Source organism: Cimex lectularius, unplaced genomic scaffold, assembly GCF_000648675.2.
Source record: "Cimex lectularius strain Harlan isolate CLEC.00 unplaced genomic scaffold, Clec_2.1 scaffold2, whole genome shotgun sequence".
NCBI lineage: Eukaryota > Metazoa > Arthropoda > Insecta > Hemiptera > Cimicidae > Cimex > Cimex lectularius.
The window spans coordinates 6,327,811-6,349,747 of NW_019394219.1; the positions used below are offsets into that span (position 1 = coordinate 6,327,811).

Genomic DNA, 21,937 nt, shown 5'->3' on the forward strand with positions numbered 1-21,937 from the left:
AATAGGATTGTCGCTGATTTCTAGACCCAACATAACCTATTTTGGGTAACGAGAAAGCAGTCCCGAACCTACTTTGGATAACAAAAACAAATATAGAATCCAACATCGCAGAATGGATCTAAACAAAACAAAATGAGAAGTGGATAAACTCTAGGGATTGAGCTACCAGCTACTTTTTGTTGAGCTTTGTTCCACCAGATTAATGATCCATGGGTTATTTTGGGTCTTGAAATCAGCGACAATCCAATTCTAATGCACGATAATGCCCGACCACATGTCGCTCACATAGTACAAACGTACCTTCAACAGCATAACATCAGGGACGAATAACACGTCCATCACTTCAGATACACTCCACGATCTTCAAAGGACTCTTCGTGAAGAATGGGCTAACGTACAGCATAGGAACATTTCCAAACTGGTAGAAAAAATGCCGATGCATCTTCGAGGTGTAATTAATGCAATATGCGATATTGAAATGCTAATTAAAAATCTAAAACAAAATTATAACAAATTTTACCTGTCCGTCTTTTTTTCATTTTTAGATAAAGACTGAATTAATAAACGTTAAAAAACGTGAAACTTTGATTAATATATAAAACTATAAAAATCAAGTTGTATTACAAGTGTGTGGAATTTTTTGCTTGTCAGTGTATATAACTGAAGCCAAAAACCCATTACTGAAGGCAGACAGACGAAACGGAGAGGATAGTAAACGACACTTTCCACGTGGATTACCATTGTTTAACACCGTTTTCACACCCGAAACGCAGTTTGGTACTAGCGCCGGCGAATTTGCACCAAGTCGGACGGCCTTGACGCCAATCGGTCACAGGACCTCCGAAGTTATCCCCAACAGGTACCCCACCGGTTCGAGTGGGGGAAAGAAGTACATGTTTTCTGTACGGCTAGTACCGGGTGGGAAGAGGGTAGGACAGTTTTTCCCCTTCTGGCCGGGGTTGTGCGTCTTTCTACGCGTGTGTGTGTCGTTTCTCGTGTTGTCTTCGTCCAAGGGGCAGCATGCCCAAACATGAAGGTGTTGCAAAAGTTCCTTAAGAAGCCGAGCAAAGGGAAAAAGAAGTGCCAGAAGAAGTGTCCTTGCTTGAAAAAGAAACGTGAGTATGCGAGGACTATTAACGGCCGCCTTGATGTTACCGTTGACTAATGCAGCCGGTTGTAAAACTTCGGCACGACGAACATTTCATTCTGTTTTATAATATTTCTGTACATTATGGTACCAATTCACGTGTCAAGTGTCCCATCAAATATAAACTCTTATACGTTTACAACAGCCAAGATGGATGATTCAAACTGATCTTTCCTTAAATAAAACCAATGAATAAACGCCTGTTATGTATTAATTTCATCGAGAGTTATGAAAGTGAGACCGATTACTTCTGTGGGCGGATTGCCTAACAAGTTGACCCGTTGAACCGTGAAAAAATAATTTAAATTGGTTGAAATACTGCCTCTTTGGTGATGTACAGGTACATCAACTAACCTTAACCCTTTAAAGAAATAATTTATTTTTATAAAAAAAATTTCTTCAATAATTAATGTATCCTAACGTGACGTCTTTCGCTGAAACTAAAACAAAAGTATAATAAAATTTGACGTTGGGAAAATATAAGTTATTAATTTCTTTTTTTTTAATGATTAATTTAATTTATTTGGCAAATATTTTATCTCTTAAGTTTTTGAGTATCAAAACTTGAAACAACAAGAATGGAAAACCCTTTTGCCTCGCCTGCTAAATAGTTATCATCAATCCAACTGCTGGTATTTTGGTTTTGATGCTTATACACAAATCGGGTTTAAGCAAATTCAAGGTTATAAATATCAGTTAATGAACCGGTAAGGTTGGTGTGAATGTACACTGACATGTGCAGCACACATGTACATCACAAGGTCATATACTTGTTGATATTTGTTTTTAATTTAATCGTTATAGAAATTTTACAGGTGCACATTTAACGATATTATCTTAAATTAAACATAATTAAAAGATAACGTGGTGAAATTAAACAGTAGAACTTGCTACGAAGGGAGAAGGGCAACGAACACAATAGGGGGTACGAAAATAAATATCCTGTGTTAAGGCTATTTTTGCATTCTGCATTTTATTTTGGGCACTGCAAAATGCCGAAACACGTACCAGTTAGTCTACATGGACCAGAGGGTGATTGGAGTTGATAGTGATTCAGGTTTGTCGCCTCGTAGACAAAAACACAGTATCATAAAAGAGATGATTTGTGGGATTTCTGCTTGAGGCCTGGATATCCTAGCTGTTTTAAGTCTGTCTGACACGTTTTTGGCATTTCACTGGTTGTACACCATTATAAGCAGAGTAAGGCGATAGACAAACTTTCTTTCGTGTAACAGACCAAAATTAGTTTATCGCATCGCAGACATCAACACAATAAAAAGTTAATAATCTGTTAGATTTTGACTTTCGTTAGATTATGTGGTAATGGAAAGAAAACGTGGTTGTTTTCGATCAACCTGGTCCGCTTATCCTCGCTGTTTTTATTCTTTTAGATGCATTGGTATATCAGCAGTTGGAAATGGTTATAAGCAGGGTGAGGTCAAACACTTGCCAGAATCAGCGCTATGATGATCAGAGATGATTATATTGTAGTTAGTCACATCGCAGAACCCACAAAATATCTCAAAAATTTAATAATTTGTTTTATTTATTTCTTAGGTGGTAATGAAACTTGGTTGCTTTCGATCATCCTGCCCCGCTTTTCCTCGCTGTTTTTAGCCTTAAGATGCCTTTTGGTGGATATGCTTGTATGCAAGGTGGGATTGTCACACATTTCATTCTATATAACATACCAAAATCAGCGTGGCTAGACAGACAAGAATGATCGGAGATAATTGTGATTCAGGTTTGTCGCCTCGCAGACATTTACAATATCTCGTAAAAGATGGTTTATTGGTAGGCTTTCTACTTGAGGTGTGGGGTCTGGATGAACCTGTTTGGTCGTTTTCATTCATCGTTATTTTTAGTGAAGTTTTTAGAATGACGCATTTTGGCATATCGGCGGTTCGATACGGTTACAAGCAGAGCAAGGCAATAGACAAGTTATACCGTGTAACAACCCAAAACCTGCACGGATACACGGACCAGGATGATCGGAGACGATCACCGTTCAAATTTTTCGCCTCACAAATATCATCACAATATCTTAAAAAGTCAATAAATTGTGTGATTTAAGGGTAGAGGTCTGCGTGGTGGTGAAACTGTAACTTGGTCGTTTCCGATCATCCTGGTTTGCCTATCCTCGCTGTTTGTAGACTGTCAGATGCCTTTTGGGATATAACCGTTTGGATATGGTTATAAGCAGGGTGAGGCCAAGCATGAACTTCCTTTCCAGGGAAAACAGTAATTTGTGTTGATCGAGACTGGTTACTTAAAGACGTCAGATTTCAGATATATAGCTGTTGCAAATCAAATTATACATACATTACAAGTTAAAAGACATGAAATTTATAAACTTTCCTGTAAAAGGATTTGGCCACTAGCTGTAAATGGTCTTTAAACGAATTCCTTGCATTACATTTCTTCATGGGGTCTGCAAAGACGGTATTTATAGTTTGGTCTTTTGAACAATTGGTTTCATCTGTCAGACGAGGGTCGACTTTCGACTGGAAAGTTTGTAATCTCATGCCTCTCCCTGCTTATAACCTTAACCTACCACTGAATATTGCGAATTGCCGTACCGTGTCTGACAAACCAACTAGCTACGATAAGCGGACCAAAGTGACTAGAAACGACCAAACTTTTTCCTTGAAGTTTAATTTTTCCTGTTCATATTGGGCTGTTTATTCTTGCGGTCTGACGCGTTTCGGCACCTTTATTGACGGTCAGAGGTATAAACAGTGTGAGGCAATTTCACCCAGACGAAATTACTACGTGGATCGTTGTTTGTGAAACTGGTTAACGCGTGAAGCGCTTTGTTTTGTCTTTGCTTGACTGTCGAGGCCCGAAGAAAATCGAGGTGACCAGAGCAAAACAAGTCATACTGTTTGCTTGATTGGCGGCAGTTAATTGTGGTTTTTTTTCCGATTTTGCAATTTGATGAACGATGTGTTGGTGGGCACGTTCGGCCTCTCCCACCACTGAAAATGCCAAAACGTTTCTGTTGGACCAAACCTGCGAGGACAGCTGAACCAAATAGATGAGAAACAGCCAGGCTACAAAATGTAGCTAGATAAAATTATTGTCTTGCTTAGCTGAAATTATTCCTAGGTCCGAATGACTCGTCCGAAGATTTACTGTCTGATTAATCTAGGCCAGCGTCCCTAAATAGTGATTAAATTAATGAAAATGTGCGTGAGAATCTAATCAAATTCAATAAGCGATGTCGATCGCGTTTCAGCACGTGCTCAGCGTCCAGTCGAGCCATCCTCCCTCGCTTTATTGTGTTTTTTAGGCCAATCTAATTTGCTGCAGTAGGCTCGGTAAAATTGAACAAGTAATAATCTACTTGGTTTTTATGTATTTTACGTATCGGAAAACTGACTCATACGTTAGCATGCCTTTATTTTCGTTCGTTTGCCGAATGGATTTTTCAATATAGATATGGGCACGTGCCGAACGCTCATTGAGTTTTGATTTACGCGGTTCATAACGAACGTAGCAGGCAATAATTTACGGATGGAAACCATTCATCTATTTGCTTTGATCCAGTTGGCAAGACTATTCTAATGGGCCTGTAATTTTTTTTTCACACCAGATATGAAACTTTTTAACAATGGACGTTTGTTTATAAAGCAAATTTTTGCGAACTTTTTAACATTTTTCAGCAAGTTAGACTAAAACTAGAACACGTTCTTAACCCCTTGAATTTGTCCAGGCTGAAGAATATAGGTAATATAAGGAAAATAATACACAGGTAAACTGAAAAAAAAAAAAATCTTTTTGTTAGAACCCTTTGGGTTACTTGTGATAAGAATACACAATACCCTATTTTCTATTATTTAATTTGCGAAATTCTTTGCAATGTTCTTTCAAACCTTACATTTTATTACTACTATTAGTAGGGTTTTTGTGAGGAAATAAATATTTGATTTCGAAAAAACGTCTCATTTTATTGTCCAAAAAACTAATTCCTACGGCAAATTTTATGAAGTTAAATGGAGTTCATTCATAGGTTAACCACACACTTGTAAAAGTCTCTCACTTTAAAAACGACGTTAAATCACTCCAGACAAGTGATACGTTAAAAATTTGATTGCCAGTGGGATATCGGGAGGTCAGTGTCGAACTTTACAGGTGATTGGATGAAGCGATATCAATCTTCGCCAGAAAGCCAAAAGGTCTTCCATCACCGGCTCCTTCTACAAATTTAATTAATATTGGCCAACTGGCGAGGGTGGAAATTGCATCCTGAACACCTCGTGCTGCCTATGATTTGAATTAGATTTTGTCAAATATTTAACACACCTCTTTTTATAAACGGTGTTTTTGTGTATCAATCAATTAGGTATACAGATTATTAGTTGATTTGAAGCGTAAACAGAATATTAATAACTTGCTTTTTTTCCTTTGTAGAGTGTTATCGTTTTACATTGTTAGATTAAAAATAAAGAAAATCCGTTCGATTTCATTTTGTCCAGAGCCAACTTGCGTGAGTTAATTGGTTTTTTTAAATTGTTTTGTTCGATGAAACAATTAATAATTATTTTTTTCCTGGTTATAAGTCCATTATCTCCCGGGAAATGCTTTGGCCATCGACGGATGTAGCGTCCCTTAGCCCCCAGCTCTGGGTGTGCCGCGCACTACCGTCCGCATGGCCTCCCACGGTTGAGGACCACAGGAAGTCTTGATCGAAGAAAAGGTAGTGGTCGACCGCGGTGTACGACTGCTAGAGATGTATGTTTTATTGCTTTTACCGCACTATGATCCGTCGTCATTTAACGGCTTCCTTAATAGGTAGTCGATTCCGGTCCATAATATAAGGGTGAGCTTTAAACAGTCATCAGAGGGATTTGTAAGAATAGCCTCTCTAGACGACTCGCATCAGGTTTTCTCTATTGCTAGAAGGCATCGTAGGGTGACTATTCGGAAATCAGCATCTCGCTTGGACTCTTGATCAATGGGGAGGGGGTGTTCTCTTCATAAATGAGTGCCGGTTTGGTTTGTGGCAATCAGATGTCCGGGACCATTTGTGGAATACGAGAGAACTTTTTGAGTCAGCCAGGGGTGGAATGAACAACCATGACCGAATTGATTATTACATGGAATGGATCTTTGACTGCACTAAGGTACATTGAGGAAGTTCTCGTGGTCTTTTGGCTTTATTTATTGGGAACAACTTCATGCCGCCTCTAACAAGCAGTTATAATTAACATAACTACAGAAATAAATCTACTTTGAAATAAATAGCAAAATAACGAGCGAATTTTTTATGCATAACATTTACTTTATAAAATTGAAATACTTCTTTAATTAAATGTGATTTTGCAAAGACATCTTTCACGTAGAAGATCCGAAGTTTCTTTGCGTATCACTAAGCTACTTGTATATCACTGACGTACAAAGGTTTATACAATGTTTATTCACTTTACTCAAGGTTTATAATATTTTAATTAATAAAAAGCCACAACTGGAGCTACAGCTCAAGTGGTCAGAGCAGGGGCGGCGTATTGAGCCGAAGGTCGTGGGTTCGAATCCCTCTCGTGACACTAGCTTTTTCATCCCAACCAAGACCTTCGATTAAAAGCACAATTAATTCAAATAATTAATTCTTTAAAAAAATTCAATGTACCAACAATTGGTTTATTGTTGTTTAGTCATTTCCAATTATCTCTTGTTTTTGATCTTACATGCGAATCGAATGGAAGGATGTTAGTTTCTTGTATCGCCCTGTTTATAACCCTGACTAACCGCCGAAGATGGCACAATGCCGTAAGGTGGCCATTCACGATCTCTCCTAGCAGTCCAAACAGAGCGACGCCGTTCCAAAAACCACGTCAATGGCAAAACTGAACTGGCATGCCCGGCTGTGCCGAATATTCGACCGGACCAAACTCCATCGCGCCCCTCCAAATATCTACGGCGCGACGACGGCATGGCCTAAAAACTGGCGTGAACGGTGGAATATTGGAGCGCTGGCTTGGTCGTGAATGGGAAAAAACCCACGTTTTTTTGTTTTTTTTTGCGCAGTCTCCGTCTTTCTGTCACTGAGCAAACATCTCCGTCTACATTCTCAAAAAGTCGAAAACGTTTATTCTTTATTGGCAATGACATCCAATAGAGATTTTATTGTTGAGGTGATTGAATTGTATGAAAGTTTACCATATTTATGGAAAGTGGTGGACAATGATTACGACGATAGAAATAAAAGAAATTCGGTCCTCAACCTCCGGATGGTCGACCTTTTCAAAACAAAGGATACAAATGCAACGAGAGATGCAGTATTGATAATCCCTAAGCGCTGAGCAGAAATCGTAGTAGAGAACTTAAGTGAACTTAGAGAACGTAATGTGGCTGCCAACCTTTCTTGTAGAGTGATGATTTCTCTCATTGCTGTCTTTTGTTTTCTAATCAAGGGAGTAACAAGCTGGAGTAAATATAAATAAGACGCTAATCTTTATTTTTTTGGAAGGTTTTGGTTGAAACGAAAAAATTAGTGTTACGAGGGGATTCGAATCCACGACATTCGGCTAAGTACGCCGCTGCTCTACCACTTGAGCTATCGTGACTTCGATAGTTCGATCCACTCGGACACCAACATCTCATCTCAATCTATCTTTCGAATTTTCCCTCTTTTTGCTATTTTTTGGTGTCCAAGAGGATCGAAGTCACGATAGCTCAAGTGGTAGAGCAGCGGCGCATTTATCCGAAGGTTATGGATTCAAATCCCGCTCGTGGCACTAGCTTCTCATTTCAACCAAAACCTTACAAAAAAAGATTAATTGAAAGAAGTAATTTGGTCAATGGAACACTAAATATAATGAATAAGTAAGACGTTTCATCCATCCTTAAATAGTTCCTCCAATCAGCGGGTTCAAGGGAAAGATCTTTCATCAAATTGATGTGGGTATTAAAGCTTCTGTTCAGGAGCCACTTCTTACACCATTTCCTCTTCGGTTTTTTGCTTTTAAAATATAAACAAACAGTAGCGCAGCACAAGAGATCGTCATCCATTTTGAGAAGGTAATTCACTAGATGACGTTCGGAGCGACTGGCTGTTGAGCAGTCGTGAATGCCTCCTCAAATTTCAGGCACTCCACATGGAGCTATACGGCATGGCGCGGTTCCATTTGGAGCGATTGTGAATGACCACCTTAAGACATGGATGGCGCATCACTACTCAGACTGTAGAATTCATAGTATTAACGAGAAATTTTCGTATTTTTTCGAAATACATCGTCTTTATTTAAATTGCTGGTTTATAACGAAATGTTATGTTTTATGATGTGAATTTTCGAAACGAACATGAAACTGACACGGCCGGACGCCATAATAAATTAATGAATCTACATGTGCAAAACGTGGGATTCAGCAATCATTTATTTTCTAAAGCCTACGTAAACATTGTTGATCCTTGACGATCGAAGCCTTTCTCGTTTTCTGTGCAGTTAATTTAAAAAGTTAAAAATAAATGCATAAATAAAACACTTGTAGTTGTTAAATAATTTTAACGAATTAAAAAAGAAACTTGTGAAATTTTATGTCGAGGTCTGCGGTCGCTTCGCAGACCCAAACAAGCTAGATAACAGATTTGCGTTTTAATCGCTTGTTAAAAAATTTAATTACCCTATTATCTTTTCAACAATGTTATTTGAAAAATCTTTTTACAATGGTTTTAATTATATTGTTGTTTTTCTAAATATATTTTATTCCAGGAACAGACGAACCTTTCATTCTTTAATTGCTCTCAGTAAGCCACGATAGTAAATCAAATTACATTCCCGCAAGATAAGAATCCTTTTCAGATCAAAAATGGCTCTCAGTCAGTTAAAGAAATTTGATAAGCTATAATATTTTTGATCAGTGTTCAGTAAAATAGGCATTGTTGCGTTTCTAAATCCCGTATTATTTTGTGAAGAAAGTCGCTATGAAATATGTCGTCAAACGAGTAATTAGCTTATTTTCATTTTAACGTTATTGATTTTTGGGATTCTTGAGGTCTGTCCAACAAAAACTGTGAAAGCTGATTGATGGACCTGTGCTTGTTGTTTTCGATTTCCATGTTATGCGTTTCAATTTTGGTTTTGTATAACATACTCGTTTCTTGCTTATAACCTTAAACAATCACTTAAAATAGCTAAATGCACCACCAGTGATGAAGACCAACGCTCACAGTGATAATTCCAAAGATCTATATCAAATTTGCTCAGGTGAGTATTAAAAGGTACTGCTTTTCGTTTGATGAACACAATTAATTCCTTTTCATAGACTGAGTAATTTTATCATTGTGAGATTTCTTTGTTTGGTCCGCGGAGTGATGAACCTGTAATTTGGTCGTTTTGCTCACTTCTCTATGTTGTTCTGTAATATATGATAGGCGAACCAAATGCTGCTAATTACAAGGACCAACTCCGTGAGGATATACAGAACGAAATAATCGTACCGACCAAATTACAACAGACCAAACTGTGTACCAGCTAAAACATACGATAAAACAAATGTTGTTATTCCTGGAATTTTTCCGTTTTAAATTATTACACCATACTTCCATATTATAGATTCCTACTGATGTTATATACGAAATTATGTACATAATGCAAAAATTGATTATAGTGTAGTCCGCTTTATTCGATTTTTTTGATTTACGAAGTGTAAAGTTATTAGTTCACAAAATATACGTCCGGTTAAATTGAAATAGTTGTATGCAGTCAAGCAGTTTGGTCAGCACATACAGTAGTGAGTAGACTACACATCTTGGTCAGGTTTTATTGTGGTTTTGCCCACCACTGTAGTTTGGTCGTTTGTGATTATTTTAGTCTATTGTTTGGCGTTTCAGCTTATTGCCTCTTATTTAAAAGTGAGCAAAACAAAACAGCGAGGATAGGAAGGCCAAATGTCCAGAAACATTGTGTAGTTTTAGTAAACTTCACTTCTGCTATTGTTCGGATAATCTTTCAACTCGCACGTTTCTATTCAATCATTCCTTAATAAACCAGACTTATTTTATAGCTTGCTTCTATTGTAGTTATTAGCTAAACCGTTTAGAGCTTGGCCCAATTAGTTCGGGCTACGTGGAATAGTTAGGTAACATCCTTAAGGTTACCTTGGTTCCTATATTTTCAATGTTCCCCAAGTGTTTCCAGGCAGCATGTTGAGTTAAATTTTCCAGTTTTGATTGATCAAAATAAAACAAAAATAAGTATGTAGTATTTAGTGTCCATTAATTAATAATTATTTGGAAAGTGTGAGATGCAGTCTTGTGTGGTTCACTAAAGAAAAACATTTTCTTTATTGTGCCATGTTTCGATCTTTATTGAGATCATCTTCAGGGCCTGGGATTTACAAACGTTGTTTAAATTGTACAAAAACATGTAAGGTGTGAAATTTATACAATAATGTTCACAATATAGAAATTTGCACACAATCAAACTATTTGTACTCACTCAATAAAGAAAATATTTTTCTAAACCTACACCACACAAGACCGCATCTCACGATCTCCAAATAATTGTAAAAATATGTCTTTTTAGCGTAAAATCTGCAGAGATTTCATCGTATATTAAGAAATCTAGCAAAGACCTCACAACGGGAGTTGGATGTCTCCCTCAGAAAAGTTTTTAAAGAATTAAAAGAAAAACCTATCACTTCCGACTTGCAGATATTCTGCTCTGATAGTCCGCGGATAATCAGAAACCATATGCGCCTAGCATAAAGCAGTGGCCGCCGGCTCTCATCCGTTCCATCTGCCTTCACACATCTGGCGCCGGAGAATTAATGTCTTGTTACTTGCAAAACATTTTAAATTGTACTTGTGTAAATATAACAAAAGGGAATTCCTTGGCCTGAACAGACTGACAACTAACGCTACTACTATTTGGTAACGAATTGATCAAAGAGCAAGAAAAACGCGTATCGTTGAACAATTGGCTTGCATGACGTTTAATTAGCAATAGATCAATATTTAAAAATGAACTTTATTCGTTGTTTGCCTGGTTGGCCCTTGTACCTGGTTAGGCAAGATCTGTCCTATCCATAGGCACTTTACAGTATGCACCTCGCTCGTCTTCCTTCTCTTTTATCAGTTAAAGTATTATAACTGATAAAAGTATATCCGCATTAATATTCTAATCCTCCTCTCAGGATAAAATCAATCTACTGTTTAATCGTGCAATTGTCCCAGGCAGCAAATTAATTTTGAAGCTTCTGTTTGCATATGTTTTAGTTTAAAAGGAATAAACTGCAAATTATGACATATTAAAGATTTTTTCCTTATAAGTTCTCCTTAAAAAATAAAATAAATAAATAAATTACAAATAGAAGTGTTTTGTGGGAAATGGGAAACACCTATGGACATTTAACTATAACCAGTCAAAGCCACAATTTTCAGTGTTTAACTTGTTCAAAATCTCTATAATATGAAAAAAAGTGGTGTGTGTGTGTGTGTGTGTGTGTGTGTGTGTGTGTGTGTGTGTGTGAGAGAGAGAGAGAGAGAGAGAGAGAGAGAGAGTGAGAGAGAGGAGAGATGGTGTAGAAATAAAAAAAATAGAGGAGGGTAAACACTGCGTTTTAACAGAATTTTTCATTTATTTCACTATATTGTCAGTCTCAACTTCAAGAAACCATGTCATACATCGGAAAAAGGAATGTATGTATGCAGGAAAATAAGCCTAATTTGAAAATTTTAAATAATCGCTCTCAGTACTTATTTTAATGTGGAAGTTAGATACTTAATGTTTTTTGTTCGGATTAAAATTGTGAAAGATTTTCTGCAAGGTCTGTATCTTTTTATTACATAGTATTAAACAACTATTTAAGGCCAATTGAATTTAAAATAAAAGTTGCTAAAACAGATTATAATTTGCAAACTTACAGATGTTTATCATAAGATCTCTTCAGTGAGAGCAGCAGGGTTATGTTAATTTGAAAAGTTATATGTTTGAAATGATGAATGAGCGATGCCGCTAGAAACAGACGCCAAATAGATTGAGTCATTTCTTCGTTTATGTGATAATGAGAGGAGAAGTAGATGCACGGATGCATCAAGAACAATTTAAAGACCAATTAAGCAAACACTGAAGTGTAGCTACTGCAGTGTCCATTATTTTTGATCTGATTCAAAATGAGCGAATAACAAGAAAACAATGTGGCCTTCCTGAAAGACTTGAAAATCTTGAAAGATGTTGTGGTCGACGAAGATCTACAGAGTATAATCATAAAGTCATTTATGAACAAATGCATGCAGAAATGAATGCAGATCAGTTTTTGAAAACCATTAAATTGGTCATAACTGAGAAATGAGTAGCTCTCAAAATATGTTCTTTCTGACAGACCTGGAGGTAGCGGTAAGATGTTTTTGTACAAATGCCTTTCTGCAGACATTTGGACAAAAAAATTGCAACCGTTGCTTGGACAGGAATGGAAGCAGTTCTTTCCCATGTGGAGGGCATGACATAAAATATTTGTATTACCATAAAATTTAGTTGAAGACCATGTCACACTGAACTGGTAAAATCCGATGAAACAGGCATTTTCATCTGGGATTCCCAAGCTGTACTTACATGAGTACAAGTTTTGTGCCTAACAAGGCATTAATTCTTCAGTGCTAGACGTTGAAGGGAGAGGGAACGGACGAGTCCGGTAAATGCAGCTTAAAGAGTACAATTTGAGATATAGTAATGCGATATAATTTTGTGTAAAGAATTTCTTAATAAAAACAAACTTATTTTTGATGCTGGCAGTGGATGCTTGGGGAAGAAAAAGACACATGTTATGTGTTGTATGTGTTACAAAGTGGTCACACAAGAATAAAACATAACTAGAAACAGTGACTTGCTAGTTATTGTTATTTCTTTTTTAATATAAAAAAAGGAGTGTTAGCTTTGAAACAATAACAGAAAATCAGCTTGTGGTCACCAATATTTTCATGTGAAATTTATAAGTGTCTTAAAAACCTTACTTACATTTATCTTATCATTGCTAATATGGTTTTTTCAAATTAATTATTATCACCTATAAAGCTGGTAAATATTACAAAAATACAAATGACACAAATTGTTATAACTTTTTATCTTTAATGGTGGTTTTTGTCATTATTCTGATTGTTCGTTGTGTTTCAGCCGCTGCTCAGGTCATTTTAACAGTCCAGCAGTTCCCGTTGCTGGATAAATCTGTTGGAGCCATGGCATCACCGACACTTCCTTCAAGACATTTGAGCCATACCCTACAGTCACAATCAAGGGACAGAATCACTGCTCCCCAACCCGTTGACGTAAGTTTTTTAAGGGGGGGATTTGACAGCATAATATTGCTTAAATTTTGATTCTTCAGCATGAGAAGCTTCGGCAGTTGGAACACCAAAAAACACATACTCTCAATCTAATGTTGGAAAAGGAACAACGGTACGTTGACTCTTTGAGGAGCCAGTTGGCAAAGGGCAATGATTCTGGGTTGGAGTCAAAATTGCAAAAGACCCTCATTGGAGCGGAAAGGCGGGTCCAGACACTCCTCCAGCAACTCGAACAGGAGGTATGTTTTTAAAAATATTTTTAAACAGCTTACATTTCACCATTAACCATTACTAATAAAAATGAGAAATATAATAACTGGTCATGGCATCAAGCTATTCTTTAAATCAATATATTTAAATTTGATTGTTTTTACCAGCTATGCTTTTCTAATCAATGCTTTAAACTAATAATATTGAGCTCATAATTTAAGTTAACAAGAGTTATCAAGAGGTCTTTCAAAAATTTAATTATTTAAGCCTTAACTTTTTAAGAGTTGGCATTTTTAAGAAGTTTATCTCTTTTTGCTTAAAAAAAGTAAGAAAATTAAGTATCTGAATTTTTTTCAAGCTTGGCCTCAGCAGAATGTTAAGTAAGTAAAGGGAGATGGAATTGCTCTGCACAATAGAATTAGCAGCAAAATTTTTACATAATTTTTTATTATTATTTTGTACGTTCGGATTACTTCTATAAATGATCACTTTTCACACTTAAGGCCAAGGTGTCATTATTTTACATAAAAACAAATTTTATTTACACAGTAAGTTGTGCTTAGAGCATGCATCTATGAAGTAGCTGTTTATAGTTGGTAGCATAATTTTGTTGTTTTATCCTGCTTGGAAAATTGTAGACTTTTTTCCATTTTATACTTGCTTTGTATTTGTTTAGTCTTATACATTGTGTTTGCAGTTTTGTTTGTTGAAAGTTTGTTTTCAATTTTGATTGTCTTCTATTTTAAATTGAGTTTTCATTTTATCAGTTATCGTTTGCCTTGTGTATGATGTGTAACAAGAAACAACACGCACATTTTTTTTTTCCAATTAGGACTTTTGTCCTCTTAAATAAATTATAAATTGTCTTCAATTTAAGAAGTGATTTTCTTGAGAGAGAGTTTATTTAATTGACCAGAGTTCAGGTAAAAGTCCTATTAAAGTTAAATCTATTTTATCTAAGATCAAGATTTCAAATTAAGTTTTTTATTTTATTGTTTAATATTTTTATTTTTGTAAATATTACCCGCTTAAATAACTGAAATTTACATACATAATGACTAAATTTTTATCATTTTCAGGTCATTTATTCATTTAATATAAAAAATATTGTACATACATATTAAACATGATTATTCTCTAATTTGCTTTTCGTGGCTGTGGCTTTTTGTAATTTTTGTTTTGAATTTTATATCACTTTCTCTCTCTCCTTTCTCCCCCTCCCTTTCCTTGTTTTTAAACACTATTTATACACATTCTGTACATAATTTTTTTATATATAGCTTTGTTAATTTTGATATGTGTACAATGCTTTTTATTTATCGGCAGTGTCTAATAGTGTGTTTTGAATTTATGTATATATGTTTTATACTATTCTAAGGTTTACTAAGGTTAATAAATAATTTAAAAAACAATAGATCAAGTTTTCCCAAAGTATTACTGTTGTAATGTTAATAAAAAATCACATAGTGAAATGATGAAGGTATTAGTAGTAAGATAGGTCCCCTTTGGAAAGCCATAGCTTCGAAAACGCGAATGTTTGTTGGTGGTTTGTGACTAATTCATTCGGGGGTTTTACCCAAGGGTATGGAGGCGCCCCCCTTGCCATGCAGGAACCGTCGACCCCATCTTCCTTCTTCCCCGCCCCCTCTGCCTCCCAGGCAGTACCTTCTTCACCAGGAACATCACAACTATATGGTAAGTAAAAATAACTCATTTGACAGAAATTGTCAGGATATTTCACTGGACCTTTTCATTGATTTATCATTTTCGATTATACATTTAACAACCTATAGCCAGGACCGGGAAAGAATGTACTCACAATATTCCCTGCCTACCGGATGTCTGTATCCTGTGTGTGACCCTTAAAAGTCATTCTACAATCCTCTACCTTTTCTTTACTGTGTTTTCTTGTGCAAAATGTAATCTGCTTCGAGTAATATAACTATCCATCTTTACAATATTTGTCCTGTCGTATGTGGTTTTTCATCAAGGTTATAAGCAGGGTGAGGCAAGACATGAAATACAGGCTAAAACCAAAAAAACATATGATAGAAATTTCTCACACAACTATCATAGATTCAAAATGTTCTGCATATAGCATTGTTTCAAATTTGTTCCTTCGTTTGCACGAGTACTTTATCAACATGAATGAAAACCTCTTACACCACTTGTACTTTGCAAATATATCCCAATACAGTTGGCAAAAACAAATAAATTGGCACTCCTTCTGATAAATTATAGTAGAATGACATTTTCTAACATTGATCAGTTAATAATTATGTACTTATATTTTTAAAAGGTTAAAGTTGAATGAGTATTATTGAGTGACTTATCTTGCTTGATTCTAGTTAAAGGGATCCATTTCTTACACTATTACCATGATTGTACAATTCTTTCCTCATCCTGGCCGTGAGTGTTTGTTACATTTTTAATAGCTGAATTCTCACTCAAATTATTTATTTATGAAGAGATTTTTTTTGGGGTGGGGGGATTTATTATTTCTATATTACAAGATATTTTGGGAGTGACAGGGGAGAAAAGGAACACTATAGATGAGTTACCCTTTAATTTAAATTAATTTAATATATGTTAGATTTATAATTCTAGTTTAGTATTCTAATTTTCAATATTAAACTTTTGTATATTGCTGTATAATTGTAGACCAATTATATATTTTAAAAAACTGTTTATAATTTTGAATGACTTTCGAATTTCCATTTGTAGAATATGGAACTAGAAGAAATCTTGATTCCAGCATTTTTGAGTGTGTGCATTATATTTTTTATGTTGCATGTTTGAAGATTTTTTGTAGAGAATTTTGTTTGTTGAAAGTTTTTTGTTTGTTAATTATATTCTATCCGACCACATGCATGTTTCAATATTTATATCAACTTATTATCTTTTATTTAATTCAATTTATTGAAACTTTACTTGATAGCTTGATGTTTGTTGTAGGGTGCCAGTCCACAAATCCACACACACCAAAGAACGAAATCGAGCCCAGATACCCTACAGTCGAATATGTCTTTGGCTGAAGGTTTTAAATCTTTTTGAATCATATGGAGTGACAACAATGACAAAGGGATAATGAAAGTCTTGTTTCAGCGACTAAGAGGCTGATTGCGTCTGAATCCATGTCTGAGCTGACTTCACCTAAAAGGTCCAAGGGTGGATTGGCATGGGAAGTTGAAACCCCTCGCAGGGCAACAACTCCACCCGGCACTCCTCCTCCACCGTACCCTACTGGTCAATCGCCTGATGACACCTATTCTCATATCACAGATGATGACCTGCCACGATCGGACACTTCCGCTCTGGATACATCCGATCATTCGCCAATGAAAGGTTTCAGCAATTTTCTCATACAGAGTGCTAATCAAATGCAACAGCCTATTATATCAATGGAAGACGAAGATATGTCAGATCAAGAAGTGGTATGAAATTTTGACAAAATTATTCTGTAACTATAAAGATAATATTTATGTAAATTTTACAGAATCAAATGGAGGATCATGGACCTTTTAAAAGCTTATCTAAATTGTGGAACCACCAAGCACATCTTGCTGTTTTTCTTAATTATGTGATCTCAAACAGTGATCCATCTAGTTTAGTAAGTTTGATTTATATTTGCACCTAATTCATGGAATTAATTAACATTTATTTTTAGCTTTTCTATCTCGTAACAGACCTATATAAAGAGGGATCTGCTAAGGAAATGAAGAAATGGGCTTATGAAATACATTCCAGTTTTTTAGTTCCTGGAGCTGTAAGTATTTATTTTGTTGTTTTATATTAAAATTACACACACAAATTTTTAATAACTCTATTTTAACAGCCACTGAGACTTAATAATGTAGATGAGAATGTAGCTCGAGAAATAGATGATGTGCTGCTCAAGGAGTTTGACAAAGAAGAAATCCTTAGAAAAGTAATTATTAGAAAGAAAAAAAAGTTTTTCAATGCAGAACCATGTTTTTGAATCAAATTTTTATTTTTTAAATAGATATTTTGGAAAGCGAGACAAAAAGCAAAGGAAGAACTAAATGAACAACTGACTGATTTTCAAGCAAAAAGGACAGCAGGATTAGGCACTTTATTTGGGCCAAAGGATTCGGAACTGGAAGAGAGTATCCATGATAAAAATAAAGAGACAAAAATAATTGAGAGTATTCTGGTACCAAAAATGGAACCCTATCTGTACGTTCATTAAAATGCATATCAAAATATGGATTTTTTCTTTATTTTTCTTTTTCTTTTAGCGAAGACATTGAAAAAAGTGTTATTGATGATAGAAGGTTTTCAACGGGTGCTGCCTTGGGTACTGTTTTGGGGAAAGTTTTTGGGATTAAAGGTCAACATTTTAATTCATTGTTGGAACGATGTCCTACCTATGTTTCAAAAGATAAATCTTTATTAAAGGCAAAATTAATTGGAAAAAATAGAAAGGTGAGAGTCTGTGATATAAAGAAAATTATTCAACATTGAGAGCTATTTTTGGTTGTAGATGACAAGAAAAGGACATATCTGTGTTGCTTATCAGTATTATACTGTAACATACTGTAATCATTGTCAACTAATCATATGGGGCATCGGACCTCAAGGATATCAGTGCTCAAGTAATTTTTATCCTATCACTATTACATCTCAATGAACTATTTCAAAATTCTAATCTGTGATTCCGTTAGATTGTGGACTGAACATTCACCGACATTGTGTCAATGTCCTTGAAGAATACTGCCCTGGCCCTATGGTGAAAAAGGAAAGGGGCAATGACCGAATTAGCAAATTAATGGAAAAAATACGGCCGGAGAACACAAAAAGAAAACCGAGTTCTTTAAATTTCGCACAAGGTAAATTCTCGTTATTACTATCGCAAAACAGAGGCATTACTTACTTTCATTGTTTACATCTTGAGAATATGTGTGACTGAATGCATTTATTTTTTGTTTCAGTGGAGAGGGCAAAAAGACTTCAGGAAGAGGAATCTGCAGATCACGATTCAGGTAGAGCATTATAATCATAATAATTATTATTAAACACCCCAAATTATTATTAAACATCAGTACGAGACTTTTCAAAGCAAGCATTGGGAATCACCAATTTTGGTATTGTTGAAAGTTAGGATCCAAGGCAATAGTCAGCTTCTAGTGTAAGATTGAACTAATATGCACAGTCCCTCTTATTGTGAATTAATTAAATCATTAATTACAAAGGACGATCCATATGAAGTCGCGACGCAATGTACATGCATTTAGAAGATGTAGGAATCGAAACGAAAATGAGAAGTTTGCGCACAAGGATCGAAGTCATGGTAAATCAAATATTTGAGCATCGGAGTATCTACTATCCGAAGATCTTACGTTTAAATTCAGCCTGAGACCCAAATTTTGCAGTTCGAAAATCTTGCAACTATTTGATGAAACTTTCTTACCTTGTTTTTATTACTGCCGAGCGGGTTAGGGGCTATAAATTGGGCATATAACAAATAAAAGGATTTACAAAAAAAAAAAAAGATTTCAGGAATTTGAGGCGTCCATTTCCACATCGGTATTCTCAGCTGTCAATTGTCCTTCGGCTATCCGGCTGTGATACACGTTTCCCGCGTCTTTCAAATTCCGATTTGGAGGCGCTAACGGTCAATAGACGCAAAAACTACGCTAACACTCTTTAGTTGCACAAATTACTGGATCGGCGGTTATAGTTGAAAAACTACTGACACATTATAGTCGAAAAAATTATAGAATTGGTTTCGCTTATGTAATGATAGGAAAAGATTCAAACTTCACCCTTGTATCTTTACTATAGGCAGCAGTGGTGTAGAGTAGAACAAACTACCGGCATGTGGCCTGACCGCCAAACCGTCAGAATCGAGAAAAGTGCTCAAAGTGAACGTTTATTTAGTGCTCAAAGATAAATGCAATAAAAACAATAAAATTTGTTTTACAGGTATGTGTACATGAACAAATATGAATTATGTAAAACGTATAATATTTAATTACCGTTAATTACTTATTCAAATATCGTGAGATGTATTCTGGTATAATATAGGTTAGAAATACATTTTCTTTGCCGTGCCAACGTTTCGATCTTTATTGAGATCATCTTTCAGGGCTGGGATTTATAAACATTGTTTAAATTATACAAATACATATAACATATGAATTTGTATAATTTAAACAAAGTTTTTAAAGCCCAGGCCCTGGAAGGTGATCTCAATAAAGATCGAACCGTTGGCAGGATAAAGAAAATGTTTTTCTAACCTACATCAGACATCATCTCACGATATTTAAATAATTATGGAAAATATTAATAAACATTGTTTTACCGAACTCAGCTAGTTTAAATTAAATGATTAAGCTCAACTACGACTGATAAATATATATGGATTAATATAATATGGAAAGAAGTAATTACTTCGTTAACAGATCTCAGTGGGCTCTTCCTAAGTCGCTGAGAATTGAATCCTGATTACAAGACATTTGAAAATAGAGGGAAAACTCGTTGTAGGTTGAGATGAGGTACGTTGTAGGTGACCGAGTAGCCCAAATATTGAGCTGAAGGTCGTGAGTTCGAATCCTGCTCATGACACTAACTTTTTCATCTCAACCAAGACCTTAGATAAAAGTATAATTAAGTGTTATTAACAAAAATCAAAGGAGAGGATATGCTAATACAACATATCAATGATACCAACGAAAGTGCCTTTCCAATTCAAACTATTTCAATGTTCAGTTTGAAATAACTTTCTTCCAATAAACCTGCCATTTACCCAATAGTAGTAAATGGGGCAATTCTGCATGATTATTGATGCAGAAATATCAAATACTCCCAACTTCTCTACTCTCTCCAAAATTCTTTTATAATTGTTATTATGTAACATGGATTTTTTTATTTTTTAAACGGTTTTTTTCTGCTTTTTTCATTAAACTTTTTTTAATTTCGGGAATTTACCCCCATTATCAGCATCTACGTTTTGAAAAGATATAATTATAATAAAGGATATTAGTATTTTACATTTAATTATAAAGTTTACCTTATTTTTTTAAGGTGTATTCGGTTGAAACGTATAGTTTCATTATACTCTACTGTTAAATGTCATATTATTTAATTTCTTTTTTATTATTTGAATTATACATAGCAAACATAATTATAATCATTAACATTAATCTCAAATGATATTTTCTATGAGTATAGAAGAAACACTACAGTTTAAATATATAATTTCATGTACTGATAAAACTCTACCTGTTGCTAGCTTAGTGCCACTGAATCGTTTAGTGTGATGACATTCATTTATTTTGAAGAAAACCGAACAAAAAAATTGCTTAGCCATAACTTTCTGGCACACTGTGGCGACTTAATGGCCTAACAGTATAAATAGTACAAAAAATAATGGTAAAGTACGTATAAAATTTAATTGACACCTGTAACTGTAAAGTAATCGACTACCCCACTTTAAGCCAATGAGAAAGTGATATTTTATGTTACCTTGTGACTTGAGACTCTCTCTTCAAAATTGTTACTATTCAGAAAAAATGTAAATCATAATAAGTACAGACAACAGGATCTGTGTTCTGATAAGAGCCAATCAGCCATATGATTAAAAGGAATTCCCTTGAAATGATGAAAACTAGAATAGAACACATATACCACGCTGGTCATTTTGTGGACTCAGTTAACTTGAGTAATGAAAATGAATTTATAATAATGTAGTCAATGAGTTAAATTTTATTTATGTCTATGCGTTACAAAAAGCGTATTATTTATATTAACATTATATAAAAAGAGGAATGCGTTGACATATTCTAAAACTTAGATAAGAAATATAAATGACTTTTCTTTTTTTAATTGCTCATAACAACCATTTAAAGTTTTATTAATACAATTTATTTATTATTAAAGTTTCTTTTTTTTTTAGTCTGGTTTTGGGTTTCTTTGGCAGACTTGTTTTAGTATAAAACCTACCTTATCAACATTTTTGAATATTAGGAGAGTTACTGATTTATATTAGCTCAAATCTATGTACATATCCGTACATGTGTGTACAGAATTGAGCCTATCACTTCTTGCACTCCACCGGCAATTCCAGTCTATGGTAATTTACAATAAACTACTGGCGGCCTTGAAAATCACCCGAGAGACGCCCAGATTGCTCCAGGATCTATGAGCTAGGTCATTTCAGCCCACAAAGTTATCAGTTTAGTAAAGTATAAGTGGATGGGTTACTCGATATTCCGCCATCAGCCCTCTCAGATATTCACGCCAATAAATACATTCACTCTCAACACACGCTGGGA

At 35.1% G+C, this 21,937-nt stretch overlaps 1 protein-coding gene and 1 long non-coding RNA gene across 9 annotated transcripts in view; one reads left to right on the forward strand and one right to left on the reverse strand.

Annotated features, from left to right (window-relative positions):
- LOC106666713 overlaps positions 1–19,558 on the reverse strand; it is a 62,229-nt gene extending 42,671 nt beyond the window's left edge. The window contains exon 1 of the long non-coding RNA XR_001340468.2: positions 19,072–19,558. This is a non-coding gene — a long non-coding RNA (uncharacterized LOC106666713). The remainder of the gene's footprint in view (positions 1–19,071) is intronic.
- The window catches only part of LOC106666708 (rho guanine nucleotide exchange factor 11), a 237,147-nt gene that overhangs the window by 32,885 nt on the left and 182,325 nt on the right, over positions 1–21,937 (forward strand). For 4 of the 8 annotated variants that reach the window (XM_014394066.2, XM_014394068.2, XM_014394070.2 and 1 more), the window contains exons 5-17: positions 13,261–13,412; positions 13,472–13,669; positions 15,222–15,335; positions 16,596–16,677; positions 16,746–17,074; positions 17,137–17,250; positions 17,308–17,406; positions 17,476–17,568; positions 17,644–17,837; positions 17,900–18,086; positions 18,145–18,256; positions 18,326–18,490; positions 18,593–18,643. In XM_014394066.2, the coding sequence (XP_014249552.1) occupies positions 13,261–13,412; positions 13,472–13,669; positions 15,222–15,335; positions 16,596–16,677; positions 16,746–17,074; positions 17,137–17,250; positions 17,308–17,406; positions 17,476–17,568; positions 17,644–17,837; positions 17,900–18,086; positions 18,145–18,256; positions 18,326–18,490; positions 18,593–18,643 (1,890 nt within the window). Of the gene's footprint in view, positions 1–939; positions 1,116–8,960; positions 9,355–13,260; positions 13,413–13,471; positions 13,670–15,221; positions 15,336–16,595; positions 16,678–16,745; positions 17,075–17,136; positions 17,251–17,307; positions 17,407–17,475; positions 17,569–17,643; positions 17,838–17,899; positions 18,087–18,144; positions 18,257–18,325; positions 18,491–18,592; positions 18,644–21,937 lie in introns of those variants that run through there. The other 4 variants (XM_014394073.2, XM_014394074.2, XM_024230240.1 and 1 more) reach the window with 4 other exon arrangements.